Source organism: Lithobates pipiens, unplaced genomic scaffold (assembly GCF_037356315.1).
Source record: "Lithobates pipiens isolate NorthernLeopardFrog02 unplaced genomic scaffold, aLitPip1_a1.2 Scaffold_22, whole genome shotgun sequence".
NCBI lineage: Eukaryota > Metazoa > Chordata > Amphibia > Anura > Ranidae > Lithobates > Lithobates pipiens.
Window position 1 is genome coordinate 186,059,978 of NW_027507784.1, and position 18,333 is coordinate 186,078,310.

The 18,333-nt window shown below is 42.1% G+C and overlaps 1 protein-coding gene across 6 annotated transcripts in view; it reads left to right on the forward strand.

The window, feature by feature from the left end:
• The window catches only part of HECW2 (HECT, C2 and WW domain containing E3 ubiquitin protein ligase 2), a 365,375-nt gene extending 350,360 nt beyond the window's left edge, over window positions 1-15,015 (forward strand). For 5 of the 6 annotated variants that reach the window (XM_077448729.1, XM_077448731.1, XM_077448733.1 and 2 more), the window contains 4 exons: window positions 764-878; window positions 10,033-10,118; window positions 11,011-11,123; window positions 13,177-15,015. In XM_077448729.1, the coding sequence (XP_077304855.1) occupies window positions 764-878; window positions 10,033-10,118; window positions 11,011-11,123; window positions 13,177-13,288 (426 nt within the window). In that variant the 3' untranslated portion in view covers window positions 13,289-15,015. Of the gene's footprint in view, window positions 1-763; window positions 879-10,032; window positions 10,119-11,010; window positions 11,124-13,176 lie in introns of those variants that run through there. The other variant, XR_013261865.1, reaches the window with a different exon arrangement.
• The last annotated feature ends 3,318 nt before the right edge of the window (window positions 15,016-18,333 follow it).

Genomic DNA, 18,333 nt, shown 5'->3' on the forward strand with positions numbered 1-18,333 from the left:
GTCTGGGTATCCTGGACTGCTGTAGCATGCCATCCAGCTCGCAGGTACTTTCTTCACCCCTTACTTAGTCTTGTCTACCTTTTTATTCTCTTCATCATGACTATTTATCTGCCTCCTCTCCCGCTATTCTCTTCTCCTTTCCCTCCTCAACACCCTCAGCCCCCCCCATCCCATTCCCCCCACCCCCTTTTTTTTCCACTTCCCTCTTTACCCCTCCCCATAACTTATTCAGGCCCGCCCCTGAGCTTTACCGTCCCTGCTTATTTTTTTCTTTCTCAAATTTTTTCTTCTACTAAAGGATGGGAAACCCCACGCCTCCTGTTCCACTCAGCCCTGGGTCACGGTGCCCAGACACTCGTTAACAGTTTTGCTTTGACTAACTCAAAAAAGTGTGCTACTTCTGTAACCATATGTTTTTCTATTTGTATTGATCCCCTGCGTGGGACTTATCTGCTCAGCTTGTACTCTGTTATGTTGCTATTTTGGTTGCTTAGTATGGCCAAAGCTTTTTATTTTTTTTTATTTTTTTACTTCTCTTATGGATCACAGGAGTGAAGCTCATTCGTTCGTTGTCGGCTGACGTCACTCAGCCCATACAGGCCCTGGATTAATTATGACTTTAAGGTCGGGATCTACCCAGATGCTTGAACCGGCAGCTGACTTAGCTGATGATAATATTTTGCATTGTATGCTTGCAATTCAAGTAGAAGTATTTTTAATAGGCAGCCCTAATAAAAAAAAAAAATTTTTCTTTTCTTTTTAGGTGGTAGATGCTCGTCTGGTATCTGTATTTGATGCAAGGGAGCTTGAACTGGTTATTGCAGGAACAGCAGAGATTGACTTAGGAGACTGGAGAAATAATACTGAGTACAGAGGAGGTAAATGCTTTTTCATTTAAAGGGACTCTGCCTATTGGTGATATTTATTAAATTAATTAAAGTGGTTCTAAAGTCTATTTTCTTTTTTTTATACATTATGGGACAGGCTAATATTCATTACCTGCTGGGTTATACTTCATCTCCAGGTGAATGGACACTGGTAGACCAAAGGTCTTTAGACAGGAAGTGATCCCCTATATAACCCCTCCCATACAGGAAGTACTTCTGTTTTTTTTACCGGTGTCTGCAAGCTGAATGTTTGATAGTTGTTTGAGCTCTCTAAGCTTCAGGTCTTTAGTCCCACAAACGGTTCTTAAATGAATCAAGGTATTGATCGATCGGATCTATTTGACACAGGCTTAATATGCTTAGATAAATGGTACCCGAGCCTAGCAAAGAAGTCTCAAGATCCTGCAAGGTTTTTTTGCCTGTAATGTGGCCTCCGGGTGCTGGACCCTGCAAAGTGGAATCCTGGACACCACAGCCCTAAGGCATTCCTGCTGGGTGCTGTACACCAAGGGAGTGGTCCCTAAACATGAAAAGGGTACCCAGTCCTTGAAGGTCCTCAAGTGACAGGAACCTGCCGTGAAGAGTGAGCTCTTAATTTCTAAGTTGCCCTGCGCCTGGACGGGTAAGTGAAACCCCTTTATTTAATATTGTGGGGTGCCCCAGTGATTGTAAAATTCAGTCAAGCTAGCTAGAGGCTGGACACCTGTGTGCTGTGACCATACGGGGGAGTTTTGGGGCTAGCTGTGGGTGTTTACAGAGTGTACCTTTTTTTGCTTGTGTCTGGCTGTTTTTTACCTGTATGGTGGCGCAAGACAGTGCGCCATTTCTTCTTGGTACGCCATGGTGCATGTGCTGAACCAGGCCTTTGTAGTGGTTCATTTCTCCTTACCCGGGTCACGTGAGTCACCAGGTGTTGCTTGGCAGGCTAAAGGTGCTTAGCAGGATTGTTGCATAGGGGCTTGGTGAGCCCAATTAAAGGGTCTCTCTTCTGAGGTGTGTTAATACTTCACCCAGGTACTCCCTTTTTGTAGCTAATAAATGTCTTAAAAAAAGAGGAGCAGGATATGTCATCAGTAGTTCCTGATGAACCTAGTCGTATCCCTAGTGTTGTATCCAGTGAGGGACCAGAGGCTTCCGGGCAATCGGAGCCACTGCGCCTATCTGGGATTGTGCCTACAGTCAACGCTGCTGTTTCACCCTTTATCACTAAGGATGAACTGTCCTCAGCCCTAGCCGGTTAGAGCACAGGATTGTTGGCATGATTGCCTCCATCCCGCAGAGTGGCAAGAAGCATGACAGATCCCCCTCCCTGGAGCCTCCTAGTCTGGAGCAGGAATGGTTTGAGGATGAGGAAGAGCTTAAAGCTCAGGATTCTGTGGTTGGCCTGGTGGGTGAGTCTGCTTCAAGCCAATCTGGCCAAGAAGCTATCCAGCTGGTTTCTGCCTCTCAATCACAGAGGCCTTTGATCCTGACTCTTACTGAAATTGTTCGTTTTGCCTCTTGCAGATGTTACTGAGCCTCCCTGGTCCTCTTTGGGATCCCTTTCCCTTTACACCCTCTGTTGGAACAGGCGGTGTATGCTGATTGGGAACATCCTGACAGGATTTTTGTTCCTCCTAAGATGTTTTCCCTTTTATATCCCATGGAAGAAAAGTTTAAGAAATGGAGCATGCCAGCCGTAGATGCAACAGTCTCTTCCTTAAACAAAAAATGTGTCCAGTACATAACGCAAAAGGCTTGAAAGACCCTGTTGACAAGAAATTGGAGTCATTATTAAAGGCTTCCTTTTCTTTGGCCAGTTCAGCTATTCGGCCAGCTGTTGCAGCAGTTGGTATCTTCCAGTCTGTAAAGGATCAGACATCCTGCAGGCCTAACCAGGATGATGATCTGCCTGAAAATAAGGCACATATTCCTATAGCGATGTGTTTTGCTGTTAATGCCTTTAAAGGATTCAATACAGCAGGTTTCTCGTTTGGCTCTCTTGTCTGTACGTAGGATTTTGTGGCTGTAGAACTGGTCAGCCGAGCATCCTTGTAAGAAGTTATTGTCGGGTTTCCCCTTTTTTATGGGGAATGTTTATTTGGTGATCATTTGGACAAATATATCCAAAAGATTTCCGGAGGGAAGAGTTTTCTACTTCCTGTGAAGAAAAGCACCAGGCGTCCTTCATTTGAAACCTTAGGGACTGCTTCCTCAAATGTCTCAGCGCCAAGGCAGTTCAGCCGCCAACAGGGCGCTAGGGCCAGGGGAAAGCCACAAGGCCAGGGCCAGAAAAAGCCCTGAGTCCAAAATTCTTATAAACCCAGCACCAAGCCCTCCTTTTGAGGGGACGCCCCCACTCCATTGGGTGGGGGGAAGGCTGCTGCACTTTGTGGACATTTGGAGAACAATAGTTCAGGATGAGTGGGTCCCCTCAACTATATCCCACGGTTACAAGCTAGAGTTGTGGGGGGTTACCCCTCAGAGGTTTTTAGGATCCAGCGTTCCCTTGGATCCTCCAAAAAGAGACTTATTGCTTCAGGCACTACATTATTTACTGCATCAAGGAGTGATTGTAGAGGTTCCTGTAACCGAAAGGGGCATAGGGTTTTACTCAAACATATTTATGGTTCGAAAACCGAACGGGGACACAAGGCCCATATTAGACCAAAGATCCCTGAACCAGTCCTTTTGGGTGGAGTCTGTCTGCTCAGTAGTAGCCTTACTACAGATGGGAGACTTTCTAGCCTCCATCGATATAAAGGACAGGTATTTACACGTACCTATCTTTCAGCCTTATCAGAGGTTCCTGCAATTTGCAGTAGAGGAATGTCATTTTCAGTTTGTGGCTCTACCCTTCGTGCTTGCTACAGCTCCCCGGGTGTTCACAAAGGTCCTAGCACCAGTACTGGGGCTTTTTAAAGGCCCAAGGGATTGTGGTGCTTGGGTATCTGGATGATCTTTTGCTCAGAGATCACTCACTACAGGCTCTAGAACAGAGAATAACATGCACAGTGCGGTATTTGGAAAGCTTAGGCTGGATCATAAATGCCGAAAAGTCAACCTTGAGAACCAGCTCAAAGTATAAGTATTTAGATCTGATCCTAAATACGGTCCAAGCAAGAGAATTCTTGCCACCCGCAAGGATGTGTGCCCTGAAGGATCAGGTGTGTCACATAAGGGGCACCAGACAACCCTCCATTCGGCACCGTATGAGTCTTCTAGGGAGGCTGGTATCCTCCTTCGAGGCGGTGCCCTATGCCCAGTTCCATTCCAGGTCTCTACAACAAGACATCTTGTTGGCTTGGAACAGGAGAGGACAAGCCCTGGATCATCCAATGTTCTTATCTGCTCAGGCACGCTTAAGCCTAAACTGGTGGTTGCAGTATCAGAACCTGCGAAAGTGAAAATCCTTCCTCCCGGTAACCTGGAGAGTAGTGACTACAGATGCCAGTCTCTCAGGCTGAGGAGCGACCCTAGAAGGGCTCACAGCTCAGGGGAAATGGTCAAGGACAGAACAGATTTTGCCCATCAACGTCCTGGAATTATGGGCAGTTCAACTGGCCTTATGGTCCTGGAGGGTGGAGCTTCAGGACTGCCCTATCAGAGTTCAGTCTGACAATGCCACTGCAGTGGCCTATATAAACTACCAAGGTGGTACCAGTAGTTGTTCAGCTCTGAAGGAGTGCCCCTGGTTGACGTAATTCTCTTACGAAACTCGTAGGGTGGAGCGACACACTGACAACACCTCGTGTTATTGTTTGAGCAGCCAGAAGGACACGTTTGTCTGAACGAGCGCCAGCTGGCACTTCGGACTTTAGGCATTCATATTGATGTAATAGTGTAAGTGTGATACTTTTTAACTTGTCCAATAAACTAAAGGTTTTACACTATTGAAGCTTTTGCATGCTACGAGTATCCTTGTTTGGGTCTTTTTACCAATGCGGACATTTGGAGATTAGCAAGTGTATTGGAAGTGTCCGGGAGCAAGCTGTGCCTATACTATATGCTTTTCCTGATCCTCTGTACTGGAGGATCACGGATGTCTGGTAAGTAGTAATTCTTTCTAAAGGTGGTGGATTCAACACAGTCTCTTACTATCCAGTGATTGAAGATATTTCTTCACATATGGATGGACTTTATCTTTGAGTTTGGCAGGGGTGGATGTCACATTTCACTGTTGGCCATATCAAGACTTTCTTTGCTTGGATTGTACATTAATTACTAATATTTATTAACAACTCATATTGGACTTTTTATTTTCATTAATTTTTGGTTGACTATTTGATATTGCAAGATTATGTTAATATATTCATTTATTAATTTCACATGCACATTAAGTCTTTTGGCTCTTCACCAAGCCCAGTACTCGATTTATTAATTCATGGGTTGTATTAGTTTAAGTCACTGGTCTAGCACGGTTCTATAATTTTTTCCATATATTTTTTCTGTTTGATGTTGCACAGAAGAATCGCTGCTTCGTACATATGATAGATATCATCATCATAATTATATGTTATCTTAGCACAGTTTTTTCCCCTTTTTTTCACATTTGACTTTTTGAACCACATACTAGCCTGGGCAGAGGGACATTTGCTGATTCTATTGGCAGTCCATATCCAGGAGTAGAGAACTGGAAGGCAGATTATCTCAGCCACCAGCAGATCTGCTTGGGGGATTGGTCCCTACACCCAAGGGTGTTCCAGGAAATTTGCTAATGTTGCGGATGGCCGGAGCTCGACCTACTGGCATCCAGATTCAACAACAAGCTACAGCAGTTTGTGTCCGGAACAAGAGATCCTCTGGCAATTGGAGAAGATCCTCTGGTAGTTCCATGGTTTATGCTTTCCCTCTGATCCCTCTCCTTCCACATTTGTTGTGCAGGATTCAGAAAGAGGGAGTTCCAGTCATTCTGGTGGCACCAACCTGGGCCAGAAGGCCTTGGTTCCTGGAGATCATGAGACTGACAATAGACAGGCCATAGATGCTTCCACGTCACCCCGATCTACTGTCTCAAGGTCCTATATTCCATCCCAATTTACAGTCTCTAAATTTGACGGCATGGCTATTGAAGCAAGGGTGTTAAAGGACTGTGGCATCTTGGGACCAGTTAATTGTTATATAAGATACCTCTGCGCCAGCCAACCAGACAGGGGGAAATGAAAAAATGCTGCAAACACTGAAGAGGAGCTTAACCTACTCCCTAAGCGATAAGAGTTTTGTGATTTTAGTGTTGCGCAATAGAAAATAGAGGAAGAAAAGGAAAGGGAGACGGAAGAGAGGGGGGGGGAGAGAGGGGGGGAAAGGGGAAAGAGGGGAGAATGTGCAAAGTGCTTGATAAATTATTGAAGTGCGTGATAGCAAATATATAAAAATACCATAAAGGTAAAACTATCAATCATAAATGAATGCCTAAGCTCACAAATAGTAAAAATCAAGAAGGCATTGCCGAATTGCCAATATAGTATACCAAATGTGAAAATAAAGTGATAAGGTGATAATCCAAGATATATAACTAAAAGTGTACAATTTTTAAATAATCACATAAGCATATTTCCATGTGACATGCCAAGTGAACAATCAAATGTCAATAAACCCAATAACTATATACACAACATACGTAATCCATGCAGTGCTTATAAGTGAAAATGATGCTAGCAGCAATATAAAACGTAACAATTGCAAATAAAAAAATTGTGCAAAAATGAATCAAATGGGTAAAGTGCTAATAGTCAATATAAACTATTCAATGCAGTGAACATGCTGTGTTCAAAGGGAGGGCACTTTGCTTCAAACTCCAGTGACTCATGCAGGCATACAGATGCAGTGACTTTTTCCTCCTATTATCCAGTGAGTGGACGGATGTGCCCTTACCTCACGGCTGTGAGGTTACAGCCTTAATCAAATATTGGTGAATAGCTTGCTTCAATTCCTAGGGTAGGTATGCCTCACAAAATAAAGAGATGATATCCCATAGTGCATCAGTTTGAACAGATTCAATTTATTAAGTAAAACGTCAGGGTACTCACATTTGAGGAGTAAATAAATGCAGTATATACAGAGCAGGAAGAACGCTGGAACGCACCGCTCGTTGCTCTGTATATACTGCATTTATTTACTCCTCAAATGTGAGTACCCTGACGTTTTACTTAATAAATTGAATCTGTTCAAACTGATGCACTATGGGATATCATCTCTTTATTTTGTGAGGCATACCTACCCTAGGAATTGAAGCAAGCTATTCACCAATATTTGATTAAGGCTGTAACCTCACAGCCGTGAGGTAAGGGCACATCCGTCCACTCACTGGATAATAGGAGGAAAAAGTCACTGCATCTGTATGCCTGCATGAGTCACTGGAGTTTGAAGCAAAGTGCCCTCCCTTTGAACACAGCATGTTCACTGCATTGAATAGTTTATATTGACTATTAGCACTTTACCCATTTGATTCATTTTTGCACAATTTTTTTATTTGCAATTGTTACGTTTTATATTGCTGCTAGCATCATTTTCACTTATAAGCACTGCATGGATTACGTATGTTGTGTATATAGTTATTGGGTTTATTGACATTTGATTGTTCACTTGGCATGTCACATGGAAATATGCTTATGTGATTATTTAAAAATTGTACACTTTTAGTTATATATCTTGGATTATCACCTTATCACTTTATTTTCACATTTGGTATACTATATTGGCAATTCGGCAATGCCTTCTTGATTTTTACTATTTGTGAGCTTAGGCATTCATTTATGATTGATAGTTTTACCTTTATGGTATTTTTATATATTTGCTATCACGCACTTCAATAATTTATCAAGCACTTTGCACATTCTCCCCTCTTTCCCCTTTCCCCCCCTCTCTCCCCCCCCCTCTCTTCCGTCTCCCTTTCCTTTTCTTCCTCTATTTTCTATTGCGCAACACTAAAATCACAAAAATCTTGGGACCAGTGGTGTCCTAATGAATGCTAGAAAAGCTATCACTAGGAAGATCTATCATAAGGTCTGGAAGACTTATGCCCCGTACACACGACCAGACTTTTCAACATCAAAAGTCTGACGGAAAGATTCCGGCAGACTATTCGAACGTGTATGGGCTGCAGCAGACTTTTGATTTGCAAAAGTCTGACAGACTTTAGAAATGGAACATGTTTCAAATTTTTCCAACAGAACTCTGCCGGACCCAGTTCCTACTGAGAAATCCGCTCGTGTGTGTGCTAGTCCGACGGACAAAAACCGATGCGAGGGCAGCTATTGGCTACTGCCTATGAACTTCCTTATTCTAGTCCAGTCGTACGTCATCACATTCGAATCCGTCGGACTTTGGTGTGATTGTGTGTGGCCAAGTCCGTTCATTCAGAAAGTCAGTCAGATCTCTGTCAGATCTCTGTCAGATCTCTGTCAGATCTCTGTCAGATCTCTGTCAGATCTCTGTCAGATCTCTGTCAGATCTCTGTCAGATCTCTGTCAGATCTCTGTCAGATCTCTGTCAGATCTCTGTCAGAACTCTGTCAGAACTCTGTCAGAACTCCGTCGAAAGTCTGTCAGACTTAGTCCCTCAAAGTCTGGTCATGTGTACGCGGCATTATATTGCTTGGTGTGAAGCCAAAAAATGGCATACTCGGAAATACGTGATTAGGAGAATTCTCTCTTTTCTACAGTCAGCTGTGGAAATCAAATTAGCTTTGAGTACAATCAGAGGTCAAGTTTCAGCCCTATCATTATTCTTCCAAAGGCCTTTAACCTCCCATTCACCGGTCCAAACCTTTATGCAAGAGGCAACTCACTTGCTTTCCCCCATTAGGTCACCTATGTGTCCTTGGGACTTGAACTGTGTTACAGAAACAACCATTTGAGCCGATAAATGCAATTACATTAGGCTTGCTGTCACACAAGCTAGCCTTCTTGGTGGCAATCGCCTCCGCTAGAAGGGTGTCTGAGTTGGCGGCCCATTCGTGCAGAGAACCATACTTGATCCTTCACCACGACAGGGTCATGTTATGACCTGTTCCACCCTTTTTGCCAAAAGTGGTATCGCCCTTTCATTTAAATCAGGACATTATTTTGCCTTCCTTTTTCTCTCAGCCTAGCTCAGCAGAAGAGAGACTGTATTCTTTGGACGTTGTCCGGGCAGTCAAGGTTTATTTGTCTAGATCTGTGGAGATCTGTGGCTCAGACTCCTTTTATGTTTTACCAAAGGGACCCAAGAAGGGCAGGCAGCTTCCAAAGCTTCCATTGCCAATTGGGTCCATCAATTGGTCATTCAGGCCTATGGTCTAAGTATGATGAAAAAAAATCCTATTTTTTTACCCTAATATGCATTCTGTGCATTAAGGTAAAATAACTCACTGCTATTTTGCAGCAACGCTTTTCTAAATTCCTTGTCTCAAAGAAGACCGCAGAAAATATAAAGCTCTGCGTGTCTATAGACGCACACAGCCCAGATCCGGAGCACACGTGGATGCCCCTATAGCAGCGGTCATCAACCCTGTCCTCAGGGCCCACTAACAGGCCAGGTTTGTAAGATAACTTAAATACATCACAGGTGATATTATTTGCTGCTCAGTGATTGCGGTATTCTAGTCTGCATCTCCCCAAGGTAATACATAAAACCTGGCCTGTTAGTGGGCCCTGAGGACAGGTTTGATGACCACTGCCCTATAGAACACTGCGTGCTAAGGGGGCACTCAGAGGAAGAAGTGGATAGTGCTAGCAGGGGACTGCCAAGGAGGAGTTAAGGAACCTCTCAATATCATTGCACAGAGCGGATAAGTATAACCTATTTTTCATTTTCGAAAAACAAAAAAAAAGACTTTAATATCACTTTAAAGTTGGACTTTCTACAGAATTCTGCTTTTGCTTATTTCCCGACCAATTGCACATCGTAAATTACATAGAAAATGAATGGCAGTGTAGTGTTCTGAGCCATTTCACAAAACCGGGTATGATGTCTAACAAACTTTGTCAGAATCAGCATTTTCAGATAGAAAGAGATGAAAAAAGATTAAAGCTGACAGATCTCTCTCCTTTCATCACTGTTGACAGCTTTAGGGGGACAATAGTGATTATCCAGTTTTACATAAGGTAGACTTTGTGTTCAATTGAAAATTGAGCGATCAGAGAACAGCAAATTGATTCTCTTCTCATGTTCTAATTCTTCTCAGGCTACCATGACAATCACATTGTCATCAGATGGTTTTGGGCTGCTGTTGAAAGGTTTAACAATGAGCAGCGTCTCCGTTTGTTACAGGTAAGTACAATAACGGTGTCATCTTGCTATTTCTGCCTTCTCTTTATGGTAAATTATATTTTTTAGTATTGCTTCAATTCTTTCTATCCATACACTGTATATTATAGTGAGAGGGGTTACCTACCCATGGAATACTTGCAAACATACAGAACAGTCATGTTTTCTTTGCCACACACAGATCTCTCAGTTTCACAAGTGACTTACCCACTCATGCTTTACACTGGTCCCTGCAATGAGAAGATGCTGCATGAAGTGCTTTCTCACTGCAAGCTGTAGTGGGGTAGCTATTTTTTTCAGAGTTATTTAGCAACCGGCAATATAACAGGAAGCAATGGGTGGAGTGATCTCCTTCCCGATAGTGCCTATATAGTTCAAGATGTGACCTCATCCAGAGGGGAAGCACGGGACATGGAGCATGCAAGGTAAGTGCTATTGAGGAGCAGTTATTCCCACTGACACAGGGTAACCCTTCTTCCCACTGACACAGGGGATCCCTTCTTCCCACTGACAAAGGGGAACCCTTCTTCCCACTGACACAGACATTTATTCCCTTCCCTTGTACCAATGCAAGGGAATTTTTATTTACTCCCACTGACCTGTGATGCCAGGGCATATTTTTGTTTTTTACTCCTACTTACCACAGTCTAGCCCACAAACAATGTGATGGACAAGAAATCAGTCTTTTGTTTAAAAGGTCCAGGGGGCCTCTATACTAACTATGATGTCACAGTCATTAGGATGACATAACAGATGTGTGTGTGTATTTATGCACACACACGGTATATAGATGAGGTAAATTAATCCTATGCGTTATGTACAGTAGGTATCCATGGTAATTTGTATATATCTTTGTTTAAGCAAGTTGTAATTTGAAATGTCTTTGTTTTGGTAGTTTGTTACAGGTACTTCCAGTATCCCATATGAAGGTTTTGCCTCCCTCAGAGGCAGCAATGGGCCAAGACGTTTCTGTGTGGAGAAGTGGGGAAAAATCACAGCTCTTCCAAGGTATTAAAACAAGATGACTGCATAAAATTATACTTCAATTATCAGATTATTTGTACATGGTCTTCAGCAATAAATCATGCAGAGGGTAAATAGTGGAGACAACTTTATAGGAAACTAATATTTTCAATGGGAGAGGACAAATGGCAGCTTCTATACCTCCTCACTGCAGATTTTGCTTAAATTTGATTCTCAAGTTTTACTCATTTTTAAGCTGATAATATTTAAAATCGCTTCAATAGATTTTTTTTCCTATCATTTAAAAAAAACTGTGGCTGTAATAATACTGTTCATGCAATTAACCTTGCTCTTTGGTATAACATCTCAAAAAAGAATTAAAAAAATGTAATGGCCCTTAATGGTATGTTAATTCTAGATATCTTACTTGCATGTAATAAGGATATCATCAGAAGAATTAATGTATGCTAATTAACAATATAAACTTCTGTAGAATGCATATTACTTTTAGTAAATCAACCCCATAATATCAAATTTACCGACAGTAGATTTCATTATCGTAAGGGACAAAGAGCATCTTCATATACATGATAGTAGGGTTTTGCTGCCATCTTCAGGTGATTGGACGCTGACAAAAAAGTCAGGAAATTCCTTTCTTGGCAAAACTCTTCCCCATTAGGCAAGGCTTCAGTTTTTTTGTTTTTTGCTACTGTCGTAGGTGATGGCCATATGCAGTCTCTGCATGAAAAAGTAGCTAGCTTCTCACCAGTTCTACCTGGGTTTAGGAAACTAGCTTTTTCCTATGGCTTATCTACTCTCAGTGGAATGTACTCGTACCCTCCTGTGGACATGATGGATGGCCTGTAACTATGCCGGTCAGAACTGGACCCTGCAGAATCCTTTGTGATCTGCAGCTGAAGAGTCGAGTCCTTGAAGGCCCTTTTGACCGGCTGTGATAGGTGAGGATTGGACTACCCTTTGGGGGTCCTATGGCAGACTGGTGAGTGTCCTTGGGTAACCGATGTAGTCATTGCTGGTTCCCCCTTCTTGGGTGGAAAAGGAATTTTTTCTTTTACACTGTGTAGGTGATTTTTTGCTAACTATACAGCCTCCTGGACACTAAAAGTAGGAGGCAGAGAATTTTTCTTCACCCCCTCAATTAACTCAGGACTGACTAAGCACATGCCCAGTGTAGCCATTGATGTTACAAGTGGGGCATAGCGCTCATGGATCCTAATGTGGGAGTAGCATTGTGGGTTCTTAAGGGACTACTGGTTCCAGCAGGCCAGATTGTAGCGGTGCCTTGTGGAACTGCAGATTACAACAAAGCTTTCCTTGTGGGATTATAGGACACAGCAGACCGATTGCTGGTGAGACTACAGTTTGCAAGAAGCACCCACACTCAGACTGTTTGCTTTACATTCCTTGGTGTGTGCCTTTGTGCAAGGCGTCAAACATATTATTGCACCAGTCAGGATTCTGTTGACTCCATGGGACTTCAACTTGGCACTTTCTGTATTGCAGAAATTATAGTAAGAACCCATCCAGTTATTTTTCTGGTTGCCATTACTTTGGCTTGCAGATTGGCTCCAAGTGCTGCCACTGCCTCTTTTAGTCCTGTCATGCAGAGAAGCACATGGAGCTGATATTAAGTCAAATTCAGGTACTTACCTTAGCTGCATTTAAAAAATACATTTCATGCTTAAACAAAAATAACTGGATTAAATTGTGTTTTTAATAGCTGCTTGGCGTTCAACTAGAGTCAAAAAATATGTCAGAACTTCCTGTACAAGTCTATGGGTATGCAAAAGCAGCAGTTCAGATCAACTACACCTACAATGAATTCTTGAGTGACCTTAGGAGTGTCTCAAGCTGTTATAAAACACCTGCTGCATTTGGTTATCACACAACCCTTGACACTGGCCCTTAATCATGTGGATAGTGCAGAACTTGAATTTATATGGACTTTACTTTTTTAACTTACTAGTTGGACAATTGTTCTACAGGTGATTATTTATTACCAGAAGCATGACTTTAATCTATGTCTGCCATTTCTGTAGCACAATATGAAATAACATTTTTTTTCTTTTTTTTTCAGGGCCCATACCTGTTTCAACCGACTAGATCTTCCACCATATCCTTCATTTTCTATGCTTTATGAGAAGATGTTAACTGCAGTTGAGGAAACAAGTACATTTGGCCTTGAGTAATTCCATCTATTTATGACTTTTTAAAGCACCTTTATCAAATGGAAGGTTTGCAAAGCTGGCATAACTACTCCAAAACTTCAAGTTCAACTTTGGAAAACAGACTGTTTCAGTTATGATCTGCCAAATTCTGCAAACCTGAGACTCTAGTATGTCACTGTTCCTGCACAAGTCTGAAGAATATGTTTTGTACAACATAATTGAAAGGAAAAATATCTTGCAATGAACAATATAATTTTACACTATAACATACTTTCTTCTGTTACATCTGTAATCCTACTGGGACAAAACAGATAAACTGCACTAAGTGGAAGTGACAGATATACACATTATAATGCATTCCAGTTTTGCAGGTAATGTTAAGATGCTTGCATGCTATGCATCTTAATTTTAGTTACACTAGCCAAGAGCAAACATACCAAGTCAGATTTACTAAACTTGTGTCAAATGTGATGCATGTTTAAATCTGCAAACTCTTTTAATGCAACTATCAGCAGTTTTAACTGATGTGACACATGCAAAAAAAAACTGCACATTTTCTGTATCAATGTATATTTCCCAGGAGGCACAGGTGTGTGGTTGCTTTCTACACTTAAACATGTATGTTAATAGTACTGTTTTAAATCACATCATTTGTCAGATCCACAAATACTAAATGTTATTGTAAAATATTTATCTTATTTATTATTTGCATCTCTGATGCATTAAATCATGTGCTTTAAAAAAATTTTTAATGCTGACACGATTACTTAATATTTTCAGGTTCGTAAATTATTTTTCACATTCATAGGAATCTTGAATGTGTTCCTTTATATACTATACTGTACAGATTAGCACTGCATTTTTTTCTGATCTATTTTTTTTCCTATTGGATGCAGCCCTGTTTTAAAGCAAATATTCATTCAGTTATTGAAGAAAAAGAAAATGTTGTTGATTTATTTTAATTATTTTGTAGAACTTTTTCTCAAGAGTCTTTTTTTCTACAAAAAAGGTATTATACATATTTTTTGGTCCATCATATGACAATAATTAAAAAGTCATAAAATATGTTTGATTACCATCTTTATTAAATAAACAACCTATGTATGATTTTGAGACATGATCCCTATAAAAAGCATATTGCAGTGTACAAAGTTATGTATGCTGTGGTCAAGTTATGTAAACTAACAACACGTCATTGGAGGCCAGAAAGGTACCTTAGGTAAAAAAAAAATGAAAAACTGAATAGCACTGATCATTTCATTTGTTTGGCAATTCTGAGGCCATTAAGACTATTAATAAAGAAGATGTGCTGTGCTGCCATGAGTAAAATTTTGAGCAGGAATTTAACAAATGTTTTGTACAAAGTTGATAGTTTTACATATCATCTTACCATATTTTATATTGGGAAAGCTCAATTCAGATGTCAGTTTCCAAAATAATTTATAAACAATATCAAATATACCATTATATTAACATTGTGTGGAAGGTTGTAAGTAAGATCCAGTATAATCTGAAATGGTGTTATTCTAATAATGCATGGATGTCTTAAAATGTGCAGTTAATTGAACACTATGTACAATACCATGAAAGAACACATTTGATTATTTTTATATAGTTATTGTACAATAACAATGGAATATTTCAATTGTTAACATTTATGAACATGTTAATATCATCTCTATAACTGCATAAATGGGCTTTGATGTATTATTTAGCACCTTCAATAATAAAGTTTTTATTTGCTTTTTTCTCTTTTGTTATATTTAACATTTTAAATGATAAAAGTTGAATGTGTAAAAAATGTAAAACAGTTTATTATTTTATATACAAAAATATAAGCCGTTTAATATTTTTAATTTCAATAAGCAGCAGTACAAACTAATTCTTAACACTGCTAAACTTGCCAACATTATTGATGTTAAATTAAGGGTGAAATTGCCTAAACCAACTGACAAACAATGAACGCCAACTTATTTTTGCTGGAGGATTGCACAGGCATGGTTGAAAAAGTTTAAATCTGTGACCCAGGAAGCAATTAACACATACAAAACCCCATCATGAGCAGCATAAATTGCCTAATGCACTGATATATAGGACTTATGTTACTCCAACATTTCATATTTCTGATCTGTGTCTGTGTTACCATGAACTTATATGAAAAAGTATTCTGTTCTCTTTGCATTACTTCCTTTGTGTGAAATACATGGTGGCCCTGCCAATTCCCTGGCTTTCCTCTTTCAAACTGACCATGCTTGGTTTGAAAGCATATCATCCCAGCGTAGTCCATTTTTTCTTTGCATTCTACACAACCTGCCAGTACTCCCGTGGTCAAACTTGTGCTGACGTGTGCTGACACGCCCCCCTGCCCAGCTTTTCAGTGGGAAGCAGTGTACTGTTATTTCTCTGCCTCCTGCTGAAACACCCTCTGCAGTCTCCACCCTTTCAGGTGCCTGTGATAGTGAGCCCTTGTAGATCTCCAACTAGGGGTTCCCTAGGGAGTGGAGTATAAGCCCCAGCCGGGTCATAATGGTGGGGATGAACTTGCAACAAGCTAGCACCAGGTCACCGCCCCCAGGTACGGATAGTGCTAAGGATGCACTACCACCAGTGAGTGCAGAATACAAAGGCAGGAGACAGAAGGAAATCCAGGAAACAAGCCAGGGTCAGGGCAAGTGTCAGGCAAGCACAGACGGTAGATGAAACCAGGGTTGGCACACGGGAAACAGGAACTCGGAGAACTGTGAACGCTGGCTGCACCGAGCACATGTATATATAGGGAAGCAAACTGAAACGCTGGCCAGGAAGTGATGGAAGGGAAAGGAGATATAAGCCCACAGAATAACAGGTGATGCCCATAGGTGAGCTCAGAATCCAAACACATGTGAAAGGAATCTGAGGTCTAGGCGAAGCACTGCAGCAAGGAGGTAAGAATTACACAGGCATGAAAACTGCAAGCTAAATCATGACACCCCCCCCCCCCACCTCTTTTTTTAAAAGGGTATTATTTATGCATATATATATATGTTGGAAGGCTGGCCGCAGGCTAGTCTGGATTTGTAGAAGGAGTCCAAGGGCTATATATCCCTCCTCCTCCACCAGATCCTTTATCGGCTCATTTCCAGGTTAGGCTGCCACATGTCACTTCCGGGTCCTTGCTGAGCGACGGTCCGCTGCAAACAGTAGTGATGGTTCCTCTCTCGGTGCACCACCAAGGAGACCGCCCACCCACCTTCTTTTCAACAAAGGGTAAATCTAGCGTCGCGAGGGGGCCGCCCATCCGCTTCTCCCGCTGTTTAACACCGGGGGTGATCGGCCACCCGCCAGCTCCTCTCTCCCCATGCAGATCTGGCATCCCGGTGCGAATGCCAGGGGGGTGATCGGCCGCCCGTCAGCTCCTGTCTCCCCATGCAGATCCGGCATCACAAGGAGGCCGCCCGCGTGCCTCTCCTGGTGCTCACACCAGAGGGGGGATGTCTGACGCCTGCCCTCGTTACATGCTCTATCTGGTATCTTTGAGGGAGCACCGCCTGCTTTCCCCTGTGCTCACACTGGGGGGGGCACCCGTCATCCCTCTTCTCCCTAGACATGCCAGCATGGGGGGGTGTAACATCCATCCACTTCCCTCAGTGTTTGCCGTGGTTGGTTTTGGGGGGGGTGTCCTCTGGCTTTTAAATGGGGAAGCAGAGCTTCCTGACTTCATTCCAGTACAAACATCCACCGATTCACAATGTCCGGCCTAATAAAACTGCAACCAACTTTATCTTTTTACTCATTCACATGGCTGTCCAGAGCTATACAACACCCAGATCAGAATTTCTGTGGCCTGTGCAGCCAGGAGTTCATGAGCTGCAGCCAATCAGCCATGCAAATCAATGACAGGCTCCGCAGCTGTTTACATGTGATCGCACATTGCCTGCAGTCAGGGATGGATGAGCAGCCTTGACAAGGATGGGGAAGTAATACAGGGAAATACCTGTTTTGTGGTTTAACATTGGCGCATTTTCTGTGTGAAAAAATGAATGAAATCTTGACTATGTTCACATGACATCTTGTTTTGTTTCTGTCATTGCGTGTTCTGCCATTGCGTGTTTCTGTCAGCGTGTTCCGTCATTAGTGTATTTGTCATAGCAGTTCTGTCATTGGCATATTCTGTCACAACAGCTCGGCCAAGCAGCATGTTCTGTCATAGCGGTTCTGTCGGCAGCGTGCTCTGTCAAATGGGTCTGTCATAGCAGGTCTGTCACTAGTGTGTTCTATCATAGCTTTCGTTGGTAGCATTCTGTTGTAACTTTCCTGTTGTAGCACTTTCCTGTCGAAGCATTTAATTCATATTGTTTTCCTGTCGTAGCTTTTTTTTTTCCAGTCGTAGCTTTTCTTCCTGTTGTAGCACTTTCCTGTCGTAGCATTTTCCTGTGGTCGTAGTTTCTTCCTGTCATAGCGTTTCATTCTTAGCATTTCATTCATAACGTTTTTCCAGTCGTAGCTTTTCATTCGTAGCATTTTCCTGTCGTAGCATTTCTGTTCGCTAGTGCTCACATCCAGGATCTGTCACATCTATGGATCCATACAGGCTGAGGTTTGGCTACCTGTCTCTGTTTTTTCTGTCATAGTATTTCATTCATAGCATTCCTGTTGTAGCATTTTGTTCATAGTATTTCTAGTGCTCACATCCAGGGTCTGTCACGTCTACGGATCCATACGGGTTGAGGATTTGTTTTTAATTGACTGTCATCCCAGAATCTCCTCGCCCGTATACTATATGTCTTACATGCACGTTCACCATTACACCTGTACTACTAACCACCATGGTCTGTTGGTACCTCAGCCCTGAGTGCTCCTTTTTATTTACTTGTCTTGGCACTGCAGGTTTCTCAGGCTCACTCACTGCATACACTAGGGTTGTGTCATCATTAGGTTCATATTCACGCGCTGTTGGTCTTGTCATTTATGCACCTACACCTGTGTATTGTGAGTGCATGTGGGCTGCGAGTGCACGTGGGCTACAAGTGCATGTGGACTGTGAGTGCACATGGACTGCCAGTGCATGTAGACTACGAGTGCTCATG